Here is an 18,177-nt window from a genome sequence, read left to right on the forward strand (position 1 = left end):
GAAATGAATTTGGACATTGCATAAAGTTTGAGATCATGGGAACCAGCTTTGAAAAAACACACAGAGCTTTAACGATAGATCTGGTAGCCTCCTCTTCATGTTGAAAGGAAAAGGAAGACTAAGACTAGCTAGTAGACAGGATCCATGGTTTGTACTCTATAGGCCCTCTGTTGAATTACCAGCTACAGGCTGTCTCTCATGATCCACATGTGGATCTAGGGAAATTATGATGCAAAGCAAAAGTTCTAGTAGCAATTAAGACCAGCTGTGAATGTAGAAAGACATCTCAGTGCCCAAACACTTCAACATGTTCTCTTACAATATCAAAGCAATTAATCCTAAAGGCAAGAATATGAAGAGTCAGCACAGATTTGTGATAATAAGCATAGAAACCTAGTTGGAAACTTCTAGTTTCTTTATAATGTTTGTCAAGTATCTACAGATTCCATCATCATGGCATCCTCAAAGGAAAGTTATATAATTTAATATGAAAATTAGGTTCCTAAAGTAAATTTTAAACTTCTCAAAAAATCTGGTAAAATAAAATTCTCTACGTAGTACTACTAAAAGAGGGAACACATATTTATTAAACAAAACAAAAATGGGTTACCATTTTCAGGGTGAAGGTGAATAATTATAAAACATTATGCATAAGAACATTTTAAGGAAATATAAAACAAAAATCTTTCTCTCCTTATTTTCAATAGCTTTTTCTAATACCTATAGAGAGGAGGAAATGAGAAACAAACAAACAAATGAAAAAAACACACCTGCAAGTCTTTAACAAAAGATTCTAAGGACAAATTTACCTATTAGCCATTATTTCATCCAAGGGGTTATGAAATGCAAAAATAAGCACGTCAATTCACTCATTAGTAGTCAAGTGGGAAAGCAAACACCTCTTTCAAACTAAGATATCTTATTTAAAAGGTGAATAACAAAGGAAGCTCTCTAAAATGTCAAATCTAGGGGGAAAAAAACACACCTAGAAATAAGTGACAGTAATTCTATGAAACTGGGAATAATCAAGTTGCAATATCTGTGTCCTCAGTGACACCAGTATACATATACCTCCCCAGTCATATCACTTTATCAAGTCTATGTGGATCTTCTTTATAGTGTACTTTTTTCATAAATTGTGGAATATTTTTTGAGGGGAAAAAAGAGTCTAGGTCATGTAGGCCATTTTTTTTTTTTTAACTTATTTTATATCTTTATTGCTTTCAGAGAGAGGAAAGGAGAGGGAGAGAGAGATAGAAACATCAATGATGAGAGAGTCATTGATCGAGCCTGCAACCCGGGCATGTGCCCTGACCGGGAATCGAACCCCGATCGCCTGGATCCCAGGTCGACGCTCAACTGCTGAGCCACGCCTGGCCGGGCGGCCATTTGTTCTTGTAGCTTTCTGGGTGGGGGAGATCTAGGTATGTATGAAGGTAAGGGAAAGCATGTGTCTAGCACTTTTTCTGTCTGTTTTCAATCTGCAGAAGCTTATCAGAAGACATACAATGCAAACTCTTTTGATATTAGGTCTCTGGAGGTAGCTCTCAAGATCATTCTTTGTTCCATTCTTCCTGTGTTGTCAGGCTGTGCCCAAAAGGTGGTCTAGAGTGTGAATTTTAAACATGTGCTATTGATAGGCCCAAAACTGTTGCTGCAAAGGGGAAAAAAGACCCGCATTAATTAAATCCTGGCCTGTTCTTACTTATAAAGTCATAAATATGTTTCCTATGTTCTAAAGCAATATGAAATATTGCAAAACCATGTGAAATATTCTGTTGAGTAAACCTGAAGGTTTTAAAATATATATTATTTATTATTAAAAGTAATTTTTTTCTTACAACAAAAACTACACACAGTAAGTATAGGTCAAAAATAAAAAATAATATTGCAATCCTTTTTTCATTTACTCTGGTTTTCCTTTAGGTATACCGATGTTCATTAGCAATAGTATCATATTTGTAGATACTTTATATGTTAAAATTTCTTTCACATAGGATATGTTTCACATAAATGTTTTTTGCGAGGCTACTATTATTCCCATTTTATAGATGTCATCTGGAAATAATTATAGTACCTACCCCAAAGAATTGTGTCTGAGAGTCATTAGATCATCCACATTAAGGACATAAAGCATTTGGCAAATTCTTTAATTAATGAGTGCTCAAAACATGTTGGCTATTATTATTATGCAAAAGTATTAACAACTATTTTAAGGTTATCAGAAATACACTTTGAGTAGGCCAGTCTGGTTTAGGTCATCCTCTAGAACTGGACAGTTCTTCCAAAACATGAAGGCATTACTACTTATATATGCTGATCCATCTGCCTGGAATGCTCTTCCCTTCCTCACTCCCAGCTCCTAACCACTCTTCATGTCTCTTCATAGTCAATTCTTACTCTTCACATCTCAGCCTAGACAGTACTTCTTGCAGGTGTAAGCAATCCCTAACCTCTCACAAGTCTAGATTATATTATAGGTACCAGGGTACTCCTACATGCTCCAATATGGATCACAATTGCCTGCTTCCCTATGACACTAGAGCTTCATGAGGGCAAGAATTGTGTCTACATACATGCACTACATTCTTAGTGGTCAGTGCAATGCCAAAACATGGTGCTCAATAAATATTTGTGATATGAGGACATCTGGGATCTGAAGTCTGCCTGGTTGGTATCGTAAGAACAGATTTTCATACAATGTGATGGCTAGCACCCTAAGAGACAGAGCAGCAGCCACTGATGGGGCCTGCTGAGTGTGAGGCTATGAAATATGATGTGGCATCATGGAAGCAGAGGGGCAGAAGGGAGGGGCTCTGAAGGATCTCAGGTTCCATCTGGTTACTAACGGTTGCACCAGCAGAGCCACATCCAGACCCACTGGTTCTGGATATGTAGATACCAGTCCTGTAGCATGTGGAACAAGAGCCTGGGTTAACTGCACCTGGTCCTAAGTCTAAGAAATCCTGGCCAGAATATTCACAGCAGAATGTAAACCAAGGCCCTTGCTAGCTGGAATTACATAGTCCAGTCTGATCCAAGACCCCAGAAAACTTACCAGACAGTTGGGATGTATTGTGCATGTCTGGCTCAGCACAGAATTGCAATGCTGAGGAAGAAACTTTGAGACTTTGGGTATAACTGATGGAAAATGTACTAAAATGTTCTGATTTGTTACGGCAGCTGCATCATAGGAAGAGATGACTGTAGAATAGTATTTAACAGCATGGAAGGAATTAAGAGAAAGGGCTGTGCTGGGAACTCGAGTTTTATACACATCACCAATAGCATTCTCTGAAGTAGAGCTAGACTGACTTTTAATAAAAAGGAAAACAAATAACTGTCAGTATATAACTCTGTAACTCTGAACTGCTGTATTTGAAACAAATTGTCCTCTTTGTCATTTCCTCACATTTCAAACTTATACTACTGCTACACTTAAATTCTGTTGGAAAAACAAAGTGAATATTTTAGTAGCAACATTTAATGCAATACATACACTAAAAATTAGTTCATGTGTCATTAAAAGACAGAGATTTTAGAGAAGCATTGGATCTCTGTGCCTTTGTGTGTGTGTGTGTGTGTGTGTGTGTGTGTGTGTGTTGCTTCCATCATAATAAAAACTGTGACCATCCCTATGAAGCAAGGAAGAATCTTGGAAAGAACCCCATTCATCCATGAATAAAATAGAATAAAATTTTCTATCAGTAAAGTGGGTTATATTATTATATATCTATACTCTGTACAGTACCTAGAAGGCAGAAAAACATTTTAAAATATATAATGAATGTTAACAATGTAATCTCAAGGCATGCTGTGAATACCTATTTATTTTCTTCTAGACATTAATAATAATAAAAGTAAAGTAATTTTATTTCTACTTTAAAAATAAATGCATCTGGAATATTTGTGAATATTTGCATTTCAACAAACATGTACAGTTATTGATGGAAAAGGACAAGTAAAGGCAACCTAATGAAGTATAAACATTGAACCGGATCAGCGTTTCTGTGTCAGAGGTCAGACTTTAGCAAAGAAGCCTGGTGACATCAGGTGGTTGTTTAAGTTCTCCAGCCTTCAATTTACCAATGTCGGTGATGAAAGCAAAATCTGAAGGACTTAACTGATTTCAACTGTTCCAATCCTTTTTCAAAAACATTTTGGCTCACGTTCTCAAACTCATTGCAGACTTCCAGGTATCCAGCCCCCCCAAAAGATCAAAATATGGAAAAGCCATATGTGGGGAATACTATTTCCTATCATATTACATATAAAATAAAATATAACAATATATTATATATATAATTATATATAATATATTGCTATGTATATATATATCCCCATAAAACTGGAAACACTAAATATAGCAATGGGTGGATGGCTAAGAAAATTATTCTATAAAGCATTTGATAAACTACTAAAACAATTAAAATGATGATGGGGACTGCATAGTAAAGAATTAAACTATATATGACAGACACAATGTTAAGTAACAAAAACAGGAGACAAAATTGGACATTCAATATGATTACTAATGTAGAAAAATATGCATAAAAAAGATGACAAAAAACATTTAAAAATAGTTATTATCTTTGTTGGGTTAGTAAAGGACTAATATTGCTTTTAAAATAGAAAACTATATAAATAAAATAAAAATAGGAATTTTTACTTAATGATCTTCAAGCTCTCCTCCAGTCTAAACATGCCACAGCCTATGGTCCTAGTGTATCTGTGTTGTCCCAAGAGCAGCTGGTTAAGATGAAGCAATATCAAGAGATGCTGGGGCTCAGAAAGGCCTGAACTCACTACCTCAGAAAGAGTATTTCAGAGTTTCTGCAGAATATAAATGGTGAGAATGCAGAAGTAAGTAATGTATGTACAAGAGGTAACATTTACAGGCATTTGCCTGTGGCCTGATCTCTATGATTTAATCCAGGCTGACTTCATCATTCACTGTGATGTTCAGCCAGCTCATGGCTACTTTTTTTCTATTCTTCTCTCTCTTTAAGTCAGGAGAAAAGTCTAAACTGACTCATAAAACACCCTGAGGCAGACTTGATTATACGAACAAGGAGGGCTATAATCTATTTTTGGCCCCCTTTCTCTTTTGACTTCAGATGCCATCCCTAGTAACCTTTTCGGTGCCCATGGCTTCCACCATATCCCCATAATAGGCACAGTACCTCTATGACAGCACTTCAACTACTAGAGGAATCACATTTTGCTATGGTGACCCTCTATGCTACTAATATATGAGCTCTGTAAGAAAAAGAACTGCATCTTGTTCCTCCTTGTGTCCCCATCTGAGCTAGATATTTGAGCTGGAACTAAGGGATGAATTGGGAGTTATCCAGGTAGAGTGTGGGAAAGGCCACTCCCAGCACAGGGAAGGTGCTGAAGTGAGAGCAGGAAGTCAGCAGAAGGGTGACCTCAGGCTAGGACACCAAGGAGATGCGTAGGGGTGTCTGTCATCCAGAGTCTGACAGGAAGGTTAGGAGCACAACATTAAGGATTGGTTTCTCAATGAAGAGTAACCTTCAGGAATACTAAGTCACAAACTGGTAGCTCTGTTCTTTTACTCTGGCCTTGCTTTTTTCCACCTTTTAATTTCTACAAGTCCATGGGCATGCCTAGGCTATATAATACAAATAACAAAAATGCCTCATGGGGGGTAAATGTTTGTTTCATAATGAATATGCATATGATGAATGTTTCTTGAGCACCTGCTGTGAGTTGGTTGTTGCCCTAGGTACTAGAAATACAGCAATGAACCAAGCAGGCAAAAAAAAAAAAATCCCTGTCTTCATGGAGTTGATATTCTAGTGGAAGAAGATGGGCAATAAGCAAAATATGTAAGTAAAGAATATTAGAAGGTGATAAGTGCTGTCAAGGAAAATACGGCAGAGAAAGTGGATAAAGAACCCCATACAAGATGTGATGCTGGGAAGGAGTGTCCAGTTTTAGTTGGGCTCCCTGAGAAGATAACAAAGATGTGAAGAAAGTAAATAAACCAATGTGTTAAATGCTCAGTACCGAATTAGTACTGAATTACTATGAGTACTGAATTACTATGAATACTTTCTTTCCTTTTAGATTCTACTCACATAAATAAAGTCACCAGTATGCTTACCATATATCAGTAAGATGAGGTATCTGGTAATGATGGTCAATTTTAGGCCCCATTTTTGGTGCCTATGGCTAGTTTGTGTACTTCAAGCAGATAACATCAGAATTACTCATGGTGGAATCTTCAAGCCTCGAGCCATTCCCTGGTTACAGCAGTGAATGCATAGGATCCCAGGAGTGCACAAGACATGTACACAGGTCCAAGCATATTACAACCACCCAGGGTGTCAGATGGAGCTGACCTCTCACAGTTCCATCCAAGAAGCCCCCTGAGGCAGGACAGAGTACACAGTTAAGCACTTATTAGCCAGGAAACTGATTCCTCTCATAGGTGAATGTATGCTTGTCAATACAGTTTTCCCTTAAAAGGAGAGAAAAAAAATACACATTTCTCAAGGATGACCATATGAACATTGCTGAACTCAACTGTTCTTCTATCACGCTGGTTATAAAAAACATAGAGCTTAAACTATGGGTTATTTAAATATAAGAACCAATTGTTAACAGGACTGAGGGTAATTCTTTAGAATGTGAAAGAATGACCTGCTTTTCCTCTATAATTTTTCTTCATTTACCTACCCTAATAAATTTAAATAGGAAGCATCTCTTTGGCATGTCACATTGTGTACTAACAATTTATTTAAGGACTCCCAGCTGAAGTAGAACTGGACTGCTCCAAAGCCTGTGACTTCCCGTGACAAAGGAATGGATGCTAGAACCCATCATGTTCCTACTGGATAACCATAATCACAACCATCACTACTGGTAAAGCCCCATTTCAAGATCCTCAGAAATAACAAACGGAGATGAGGCAAAAGATGACAGAATCATGGGTCAGAAAATATTATATATTTTATCATTGTAATTAAATGATATACATGAGCAATGGGAAAAGTTCACTGGTTCTTAATAAATGCCTGTGTTCATTATGATGGGTTCAGTGCCTGTCTACACTTCCAGCATTAGTACCAGTGGAAAATAACAAGGGACCTTATCATACCTTTGTGCCACGATTCTACCTGAGAGGGATAACTGGATGGGCATTTGCTGTTTGTTACAAAACTTCCTATTGCTCTGAAGTACTTCTGTAATCTAAAAAATAGAGAGGTAGAGATCTATTTACAGCTAATTTTTCATATATACAAACACATACGTTTCCAATGATAAAAATAGAAATAGAGTTATGGCATTAAAGCATTATCTATAAGGATACATTTAAAGGGCTTGGGAGTTGAATAACTGGATGATAGCATCTAAAGGGATCTTCTCTCAGAGATACTTCACATAATCAACTGTGGCCTCAAGAACTGAAGCCACATCATTCTTTCTCCCCTTTATACACTGCACCAGAGTACACAGCTGCTCACAGCAATACTTAATTCACTCTCTGAGCAAGGAATGGTAATAAATAAGGAATAATTAGCCTCATTTCTCCCCCTGGTACACAATTCTTCCTCTTGGGTCTGTTTGTAAAGGAGCTGTCACCTCCATATCCAGTCTCCCTTTCAGAGGAAGGCCATGTCCCCACAAGCCAGCAGCTTCACAACCTCTGGAATCAAAACCTGGGGCACCCACTTACACTGCTGCAAAGTACAATACCTGTGCTGATGCAGCTCCAACTCCCTCACCCCAGGCTGCTGCCGTGTGCAGGGTGCCCAGACACTGGGGGAATACAGCAGGCACTCCTCGTCTGGAGTTTCACTTTCCGCGTTTTCAGTTACCTGCAGTCAACCATGGTCCAAAAATATTAGGTGGAAATTTTCAGAATTAAAAATTCATACATTTTAAATTGTGCACTGTTCTGAATAGGATGATAAGATAGCATGCCATCTCACTCTGGCCCCGCCTGGAATATCATGAATCATCCCTTTCCATGTGTATCCATGCTGCACGTGCTACCTGCCCCTTAGTTACTTAGTAGGTTGTCTCTGACTGGTTATGACAGGAAGAGAGAGAGAAACCACATTCACTTAACTTTTATTACAGTATATTGTTATAATTGTTCTATTTTATTATTGTTGTTAATTTTTTACTGTGCCTAATTTATAAACTTCATAATAGGTATGTATGTATGTATTGAAAAAAAACATAGTAGATATAGGGTTCAGTACTATTTGTGGTTTCAGGCATCCACTGGGGGCCTTGGAATGTATGCTCCAGGGATGGGGAACTAATGTACTTATCCATTCTGCCTGTGGAAACCTACAGGCAGCTCTTCCTTCAGAAGAGAGAATCACACATTACATGAAGTAAATCCTTTTGCAATTCACACTAGAAGCCTAGAAGACAAAGAGTAGTCAGAACATTAGTGCCACTGTAACTTGGACCATATTTCCAACAGATCAATTAGCATGGGTTTTACATTTAACTCTGTGCTCTCAGCCAAAGGAAAATCAGAAGTGATAGGTATGAACAGAACAAATAAACCAACAGGCAAATGAGAACATCCAGGCTGGTATCAGAAAAAAAAAACCTAATCTAAGTGTTTCTTAGTTGTGAAGGGTAATATATAGAAAATATAAATCTAAATTGATCTAAGCCTTTGATACCTTCATTTTTCCATGAGTTCACTTAATAAACATTATTAATCACCTGTTTTTTGCTGAATACTACCTTGAGACGTGTAGTGTCAAGTGGTAGCTCTGCTAATTATTAGCTGGGACCATCAGTAAGGTACTAGGTATGACAAACCCTAATTAACATTAACATAATCTCCAAAATTTCCCTGTGTGCATTCCCAGTCAATCTCATCCTGAATAAGGAGCAAGCACGTTCCTGAGTTGCAATAGCCACATTTCAAATAACTGCTGTAGCTAGTTATTGAACAACGCAGATATGAGCCATTTCTAACACTGCAAAAAGTTCTATTGAACAGAGCTATTATAGAAGATTTATAGTTTTTCTTATAGCTCTATGTTCCACCTTGAATTAATTTTCATATTAATTCAAAAATTCATTGATTTTCCATATGAATATCCAGTTATTCCAGCACTATTTAGAGAAGACTTCTTTCTTTCCTTTTTTTATTTCTTTATCATTTATTTATTTATTTTAATTTATCTTTATTGTTGAAAGTATTACAGGTGTCCCAATTCCCCCCCCCCAACTGACCCTTCCACCTCGCTCTCCCCTCTCCCCCCAGGCCTTCGCCCCATTATTGACTGTCCATGGGTTATGCTTATATGCATATAACTTCTTTGGTTAATCTCTTCCCACCCTCCATCCTCCTTCCCTCTTTCCTCTGAAATATGATAATCTGTTGCATGCGTCAATGTCCTTGGATCTATTTAGATCATCAGATTTTTTGTTCATTAGCTTCTTCTTAAAGAAGACCCTGCAACATTTCCTGTAGTGCTGGTCTGGTGGTGATGAACTCTTTTAGCTTTTCCTTGACTGAGAAGCTCTTTATCTGACCTTCAATTCTAAATGATAGCTTTGCTGGGTAGAGCAATATTGGTTGTAATTCCATGTTTTTCATCACTTTGAATATTTCTTGCCACTCCCTTCTGTCCTACAAGGTTTCTGTTGAGAAATCAGCTGACAGACATATGGGTGCTTCCATGTAGGTAACTAACTGCTTTTCTCTTGTTGCTTTTAAGATTCTCTTTGTCTTTAACCTTTGGCATTTTAATTATGATGTGACTTGCTGTGGGCCTCTTTGGGTTCCTCTTGTTTGGGACACTCTTTGCTTCCTGGACTTGTAAGTCTATTTCTTTCCCCAGGTACAAGAAGTTTTCTGTCATTATTTTTTCAAACAGGTTTTCAATTTTTTGCTTTCTTTCTTCTCCTTCTGGTACCCCAATAATATGAATGTTGGGCCTCTTGAAGTTGTCCCAGAAACTCCTTAACACTATCTTCATATTTTTGGATTCTTTTGCTCTTCTGGTTGTGTGTTTTTTGTTACCTCATGTTCCAAATTGCTGATTTGATTTTCAGCATCCTCTACTCTACTGTTGATTCCCTGTAAATTATTCATTTTAGTTCATGTAGCCTTCATTTCAAATTGGCACTTTATTATGTCATCGATTTTCTCAGTTATTTTCATAAAACTCTTACTAATATGGTTGAGCATCTTCATAAACAAAATTCTGACCTCTGTATCTGTTAGCTTGCTTGGATCTATTTCATTTAGTTCCTCTTCTAGAGATTTCTTCTGTACTTTCCTTTGTGATATGTTTCTTTGCCTCTACATTTTGGCTGCTTCCAGGTCTTTGTTTCTATGTATTTGGTAGAGCTGCTATGTCTCCTGGAATTGGTAGAGTGACTTTGTGTAGCAGGTGTCCTGTAGGGTCCAGTGGCTCAGCCTCCCCAGTCACCTGAGCTGGGCCTTCTAGGTGCTCCCCTGTGTGGCTGTGTTCACTCTCCTGATGTAGTTGAGCCTTGGTTGCTGTTGGCATCACTGGGAGGAATTGACCCCCTGACCAGTCAGCTGTAAAGACCAGCTGCAACTACAGCCACAGGGCTGCTGTGCTGGAGACACCCCTATGGAGCAGGATTTACTTCAGTGGAGCTTTGGTGTTCACCAAGTGCACCCCTTGAGTGTGTCACTCATGGATGCAGTAGGGTTGTAATCCAGTGTGGTCAAGTCTGACCACCGGGTGCACTGTCTCTGGGGCCCCCCGGGAGGTGCAGAGTCAGCCTCTGCCAGTGCCTTGCCTAGGGCCACCCAGCATGAGCTACATAGCAAAATGTAGTTGGCTGCTACTTGTGCTGGGCTTGGCATTGTCCAGGAGAGGCCAAGCTATGAATCAATGCAAGCTGCCACTAGTGCCAGGCCTGGGGCCCCTTATCAAGCCGTATAGGGTATGCTGCTGCTTGTTTGAGAGACTTTAGGAAAATCCTAAACATACTGCTTGAGAGGCCACTTGCACAGACAAGCCACTGGAAATGGCTTGGATGAGCTTGCACGTAGGGAGGGGCAGGGCCTCCAGGAATCACCGGGGTGGGGCCAAAGGTGTGAGTTAGGTGCTGGTGATTCAAATATGGTGCTAGCCTGCCGGCTGTGTGGGGGAGGGCTCACCAGAGGAGCAGTGGCCTCTGCCAGCTCTTCTGTTTGGGAAAAAGCTGCCCCTCCACCTCTTGCCCCAATCTCAGGCAAGTTAGTTCCTTTCCAAGTGTCCCAAGTTCCTTTCAAGCTGCTGCCCAGTGCTGGGGCTCAGAGGAAGCGTGTCTGAGTGAGACCATGAACAGGCCCTTTAAGAGGAGCTGCGTGGGAGTTCCACAGCCTCCGAGTCCCTCAGCAATAGTGCCCGCTGGTTTTCACAGCCCAAAGTTGTGGGGATTTCTCTTCCCAGCCCTGGAGCCCTGGTCTGGGGAGCCTAATGTGGGTCTGGGACCCCTCCTCCGGGAAACCTCCACCACAGAGATATCCTTCCTTGGTTTAAACCAAGGCACAGGGTGTGGGCCCGTGTCTGCATCCCTGTGACTCAGTCCCCATCTGCCTGCGTCTCCACTCCTCCTACAGTTCTCTTGTTATAGAGCTTCTTTTTAGCCAGATTTCAGGAGGTTCTGAGTGATGGTTGTCCTGTATTTTAGTTGTAATTTTGATGTGGTTGTGGGAGGCAGTGGGTACAATTACCTACGGCACCATCTTGTTTCTTCCACCCTTGTCTCTTTTTACAGCCATAGTTTTAAAGTAGTTTGTCTAAGTACCATTACCCCAAAAATGAAGAAAAAAAAAAGATTAAGAATAATTAAGTCAAATTGTGGATTTTGGGAAATGGTTACTCATATATAATGTTGGCATGGATGTAAATTTTTGTATATTTTGGGGAGCACAATTTGGCAATACCTAAGTTGAAAAACAAAAGCAAACCTTTTGAGGGAAGATGGCAGCACTGTGAGAAGAAGCAGAGTGCTCGGGCTCCCAGCCACAGACTCGATTTACTCCTAAAATACTATGTAGCCAGCATGGAAACACCAGAGAAACATACCTGAGTGGACATAGTGCAAGTAGGGAGCACTAAAGAAACATCATAGAGTCTGATAAGAGAGGGGGTAATAGAAAGGGGGAGTACCCCCTGAAGCCTGTGCTGGCCTCTGAGCCTCGAGGCTTGGAGGCTGCAAAGTTCCCTCTCCTCGGGAGTGCGGACCAGTATCCAAAAGCAGGAATCTCACACCCAGAGGGGAGGAGAGAGGAAGGAGTGCCCTGTGCAGAGGGCAGAGGTACCCAGGGGAGCAGTGACTCTGCAAGGAGGGTATGGTGCCTTCCTAGGAAACAAAGCTTCTAATGGTGGATGGTGCCTTCCTAGCAAAACCAAGCTTCTAATGGTGGAAATGACCAGTGTTTAATGTTTAGGGTGTTGACCATAGGAAAGGCTGTCCCAGTAGTAAGGGACAAGAGGTTGGGGCTGAGTGGCCACACACAGGAACCCCCTGCCTCTCTGTAAGGCATTGCTTTGAGCCCCAGAAAGCATTTAATCTGTGTGAGGCAGGAAGGGGTGGAGAGCCCTCCTACCCTGATCTCCCGGTGAGGAGAGAGTGGGATTTTGGACCAGCCCTGAGGGTCACTGTGGTGACACACATGGAGCCATCCCAGCTTTATTGAGAGTGCAGTGAGGGGAGCTGCATGGAGCTTAATTTGGGTCCCCTTCTGCAGGGTGCCTTGGTGTGCCAGCAGGGAACTTTGCAGGGCAGACTCTCTGCTTGTGTGTTGCTTTGTGTGTTTTTGAATCTCTGATTGCAGAACTGGCTCCCACCTTCCCGGTGTGCACTGAGCAGACATACCAGCAGAAGCTGGGATTGGCATTTGCACAGTAGAATGATGGGTGGGCCTGATGCGACCAGCCAACTAGATCTGGGAAGGGAGAGGCGGAGCCCGCCTGCCTCTCCTGTAGCCTAGGATCACCACACCAACAGGAAAGGGGATGGGCCAGCTCACTGAGGCCCCAGATACCCCGCAGGGCACAGTCCTGAGGGGGAAGGGAGAACAGCTCACAGGAGAACATTACAAGAATAAGACTCTCAGGAACTGTTGTTTGGGAACTAGAGGAAGTGCAGAAAACCCCAGCTGGAGGCCGGGTAGGCAAAGAGCTCGCTGGAATGTCCTTTAATTGAAACCACTGAGCCCAGGCTGCTGAAACTGCCCATACAGAAAAGGAAACAGGCTGAAATAAATCTGAAACTGCAGCAGGCTAGAGCATGGGGAACTAGAATCAGAGGACAGGGTAGGGACTGAGGAGCTGGCTGTGGAGCAGAGACTAACTCCCTCACAGTGAGTGCCTGACAGTGAAACTTCTAATTAAGGGGAGTGATACCCTGAGCTACACTAGCCATCCTGCACCCTAAAGGCTCTACAGAAGACTCTGGAGTAAGACCAGGCAACTACAAAGTTGCAAAATAATTGACAACAGGAGGTGGTCCACCGAGAGTCTCAGATCAACCATCTACCTAAGGACACCAGAGCCAAACCCAGACGGCTGCACGCATTGGCTGATACACAAGTACCTCCCAGGAGAATGGAAATCAGCACACAAAACAGTGAGCTGCAGACAACATAAGCTGCTCAGAAGAAACTTACCTGATTGACTGTCTTTTGTTTGTTTGTTCATTTGTTTTTTCTCTTTTTCCCTTAGGAAGAGTAGAAAGGAGAAAAGTTTTTTGTTTTTTCTTTTTAAGTTTTTTAAAATTTTTAATTAATTTTTTTCTTATTTTATTTTTTAAATAATTTTATTTTGCTTAGCTTGTTCTTTGTTTTGTTTCTCTGTTTTGTTTTGTTTCTTTGCTTTTTTTATCCTTCTAATATCAAGACTTTCTTGATATTCCTGTTTAATGGCTGAGACTTTATCATTATAATCAACAAGTTTACTGCTTTTCTCCATAGTTACCCCCAGATCTCTTATTGGACTCCCTTCCTGCCCAGGCTTTATCTCTCTCTCTCTCTCTCTCTCTCTCTCTCTCTTTCTCCTCTCTTCTCCTCTCCTCTCCTCTCCTCTCCTCTCCTCTCCTCTCCTTCCATTGGCATAGCATTTTCTTTTTCTTTTTTCTTCTTCTTCTTTTCTGTCTTTCTTTTGTTTTCCTCCCTCTGTCTTCCTGTCTTTTTGTTTGATTGTTAGTTTCTCCTATTCTCTTTAATGTATTTATAGTTTTTCACTTTCAACTAATATCCTATTGCTATTCTCCCCATTAATTGTTTGCTGGATTTCTTTCAAAATCTTTTCTCTGCCTCTATTATCTCCCAGTAGCTTTTTTATTATTTATATTTTAGTCTATTATTATTTTCTAAATTTTAATCACTATTAACAACACTATGTTTCTCTCTCTCTAAGCTTTACTTTTATCTCTCTTTTTTTTTTTTTTTTTTTTTGAGCTATTTTTCCCCCTCTAGAATTCGTGTTTTCCATTTACTCTCCCAGTTCTGTTTTCACTTGGGTTTTTTTCATTGTGACTGTCAAGATATTTTATAAGTTACCTCTTGTTTCCTGAAAGGTTAGTTGGGTATTGTCTGCCTTGCTGCACCTGTACAACAGCTTACATGATGAGGTTGGGGCTGAGACACAGCCAACCTGAGAGGAGAGTCCTCCCAAGGAATGGTCAACAACACTCTAGACCCAACCACACCAGGAGAACCCTAAGAACCCACAAAAGGGACACCCACAAAAAAGACACACCTAGAGTAAAGAGCTCAGAAATATAAGGAGAACACACTTCTGTGCTCCACTGGTCTCACAGTACAAAATCCTTCCCCACAAGACTGGGAGACAGCAAATATACCTAATATATAAATACAAACACTAAGACCTATCAAAATAGGGAGACAAAGAAACAACTCCAAATTAAAGAAAAGGAAAAATCGCCAGAAGAAGATTTTGATGAGGTAGAGTTAAGCAAGTTATCAGAAACAGAGTTCACAGTATTGATTATGAAGATGTTCAAGGAGCTTAATAAGACACTAGATGATAAGATGGAGGACCTAAGTGAAAACATGAAACAGGAGACACATAACATAAACAAAACTCAGACAGAGATAAAGAATGCTGTATCTGATATCAAGAGTGCATAGGAAGGAATTAAAAGCAGGCTCAATGAAGCAGAGGATAGAATAAGTGACTTAGAAGACAAGGTAGGAAAAATCAATCAGAGCAGCAAAAAGAAAAAACACTTAAAAAGCATGAAGACAGTCTAAGGGAGCTTTGGGACAACATGAAGCAAAACAACATTCACATTATAGGAATGCCAGAGGGGAGGAAAGAGAGCAAGGGATAGAGAACTTGGTGGAGGAAATAATGACAGAAAACTTCCTTAGGCTGCTGAGTGAGAAAGCCCCACATGTTCAGGAAGCACAGAGGGTTCCAAACAAGAGGGACCCAAAGAGACCCACTCCAAGACACATCATAATTAAAATGGCAAATGTCAAGGACAAAGAGAAAATATTAAGGGCTGCAAGAGAGAGACAAGCAGTGATCTACAAGGCTGACAGCTGATTTTTCAACAGAAAATCTTCAGGCCAGAAGGGAGTGGCATGAATTTCTCAAAGTAATGAAAAGCAAGAACATGCAACCAAGATTGCTTTATCCAGCAAGGCTGTCATTTAAAATTGAAGGTGAAATAAAGAGCTTCTCAGACAAAAAAGGCTAAAGGAGTTCAGTATCACCAAACCAGCATTGCAGGAAATGCTAAAAGGACTGCTCTAAGAAACAGAAGGAATAGTGAGAGAAAGGTACATCAGCACAAAGGGGAAGAATGGCATTAAATAATTTACATCAATAGTAACCTTAAATGTAAACGGAATCAATGCTCCAATCAAGAGACATAGAGTAGCTGAATGGATAAGAAAACAGGACCCAAATATATGCTTTCTACAAGAGACCCACCTGAGAGCAAAAGATTCACACAGGCTAAAAGTGAAGAGATGGAAAAAAATATTCCATGCAAATGGAAAGGAAAAGGAATCTGGAGTAGCAATTCTTATTTGTGACAAATAGACTTCAAAATAAAGACCATAGCAAGAGACAAAAGTGGTTACTACATAATATAAAGGGATCCATCCAACAGGAGGAAATAACTCTTATAAACATTTATGCACCCAATATAGGAGCACATAAATATATAAAAAATCTCTTGGTTGACTTTAAGGGGGAGATTGACAGCAACACAATGATAGTGGGGGACTTTAACACCCCACTGTCAGCACTGGACAGTTCATCAAGACAAAAAATCAACACGGAAACACAGACCTTAAATGACTCCCTAGACCTAATGGATTTCATTGACATCCCTGAATTACAGAACATTTCATCCCAAAGCAGCAGAATACACCTTCTTCTCAAGTGCAGATGGAACATTCTCAAAAATAGATCATATGTTAGGGCACAAGACAAGTCTCTACATATACAAGAAGGTTGAAATCATATCAAGCATCTTCTCAGATTACAGTGCCATGAAACTAGTAATCAACCACTATAAAAAAACTCAAAAATAGTCAAACACATAGAATCTAAATAACATGGTATTAAACAATAACATGCTTTTAAACAGTGAATGGGTTACCACTGAGATCAAGGAAGAAATCAAACACTTCATGGAAGAAAATGGAAATGAACAGACAACAACCCATAATCTATGGGACACAGTGAAAGCAGTCCTGAGAGGAAAATTCATAGCATTACAGCCCTATCTCAAGAAACAAAAAAAAGATCTAATGACCCATTTAACACAACAACTAAAAGAACTGGAACGAGAATAGCAAGAAAAGCCCCGAGGAAGTAGAAGGAAGGAAATAATAATGATCAGAGCAGAAATTAATGACATAGAGACTAAAAGAACAATACAAAAAATCAATGAAACCAAGAGCTGGTTCTTTGAAAAGATAAATAGGATTGATGCACCTTTAGCCAAACTCCTCAAGAAACAATGAGAGGTGGCCAAATAAATAAAATCAGAAATGAAAGAGGCTATATTCCAACTGACACAACAGAAATACAAAGGATTGTAAGAAAATATTATGAGAAACTATATGCCAACAAATTGGACAACTTGAGTGAAATGGACAAATTCCTAGAAGTCTACAACCTCCCAAAGCTGAATGAAGAAGAGACAGAAAACCTGAATATGGTGATAACAGCTAACAAAATTGAAGCAGTAATCAAAACACTCCCAGCAAACAAAAGCCCTGGACCAGATGGATTTAAGGGGAGTTTTACCAAACATTCAAAGAAGAATTAACACTTATTCTATTCAAACTATTCTAGAAAATTAAAGAGGAGTGAAAACTCCCAAACTCTTTTTATGAGGCCAGCATCATCCTAATCCCAAAACCAGATAAAGACACTACAAAGAAAGAAATTTACTGGCCAACATCCCTGTTGAACATAGATGCTAAAATCCTCACTAAAATACTAGCAAACCAGATCCAACAATACATTAAAAAGATCATACAACATGACCGACTGGGATTTACTCTGGGGATGCAAGGCTGGTAAAACATCCACAAAACAATAAATGTGATACATCACATAAACAAAATGAAGGACAAAAATCATATGATCATCTCAATAGATGCAGGAAAATCATTCAACAAAATCCAGCATCCATTTCTGATAAAAACTCTCAGCAAAGTGGGAATAGAGTCATCATACCTCAACTTAATAAACACCATATATCCTACAGCCTATATCATACTCAGTGATCAAAAACTAAAAGCATTTCTCTTATAGGGACAAGACAGGGATGTCCACTTTCACCACTCTTATTCAACATAGTACTGGAAGTCCTTGCCACAGCGATCAGACAGGAAGAAAACATAAAAGGTATCCAAATAGGAAAGGAGGTAGTAAAACTGTCATTATATGCAGATGACATGATACTGTACATAGAAAATCCTAAAAACTCCATCAAAGTACTACTAGGTTTGATAAACGAATTTGGCAAGGTAGCTGGATACAAAATCAACATCCAGAAAATCAATGGCATTCTTATACACCGACAGTGAACTTTCAGAGAGAGAAACTAAAAAAACAATACCATTTACCATTGCAACTAAAAAAATGAGATACCTAGCTATAAACTTAACCAAGGATATAAAAACCTGTACTCAGAAAACTATGGGACACT

The 18,177-nt window shown here is 39.6% G+C and overlaps 1 protein-coding gene across 1 annotated transcript; it reads right to left on the reverse strand.

Moving 5' to 3' along the window:
• Positions 1-1,396: 1,396 nt before the first annotated feature.
• Positions 1,397-8,681, reverse strand: SOHLH2 (spermatogenesis and oogenesis specific basic helix-loop-helix 2). Its single transcript, XM_087813739.1, is given in 8 exon segments — positions 1,397-1,654; positions 3,059-3,310; positions 6,346-6,407; positions 6,410-6,480; positions 7,118-7,218; positions 7,351-7,500; positions 7,755-7,847; positions 8,676-8,681. Coding segments are annotated over 8 exon segments (759 nt in total). The 3' UTR covers positions 1,397-1,630.
• Between the last annotated feature and the right edge of the window lie 9,496 nt (positions 8,682-18,177).

This window comes from Miniopterus natalensis, chromosome 2, assembly GCF_054644295.1.
Source record: "Miniopterus natalensis isolate mMinNat1 chromosome 2, mMinNat1.hap1, whole genome shotgun sequence".
Lineage (NCBI taxonomy): Eukaryota > Metazoa > Chordata > Mammalia > Chiroptera > Miniopteridae > Miniopterus > Miniopterus natalensis.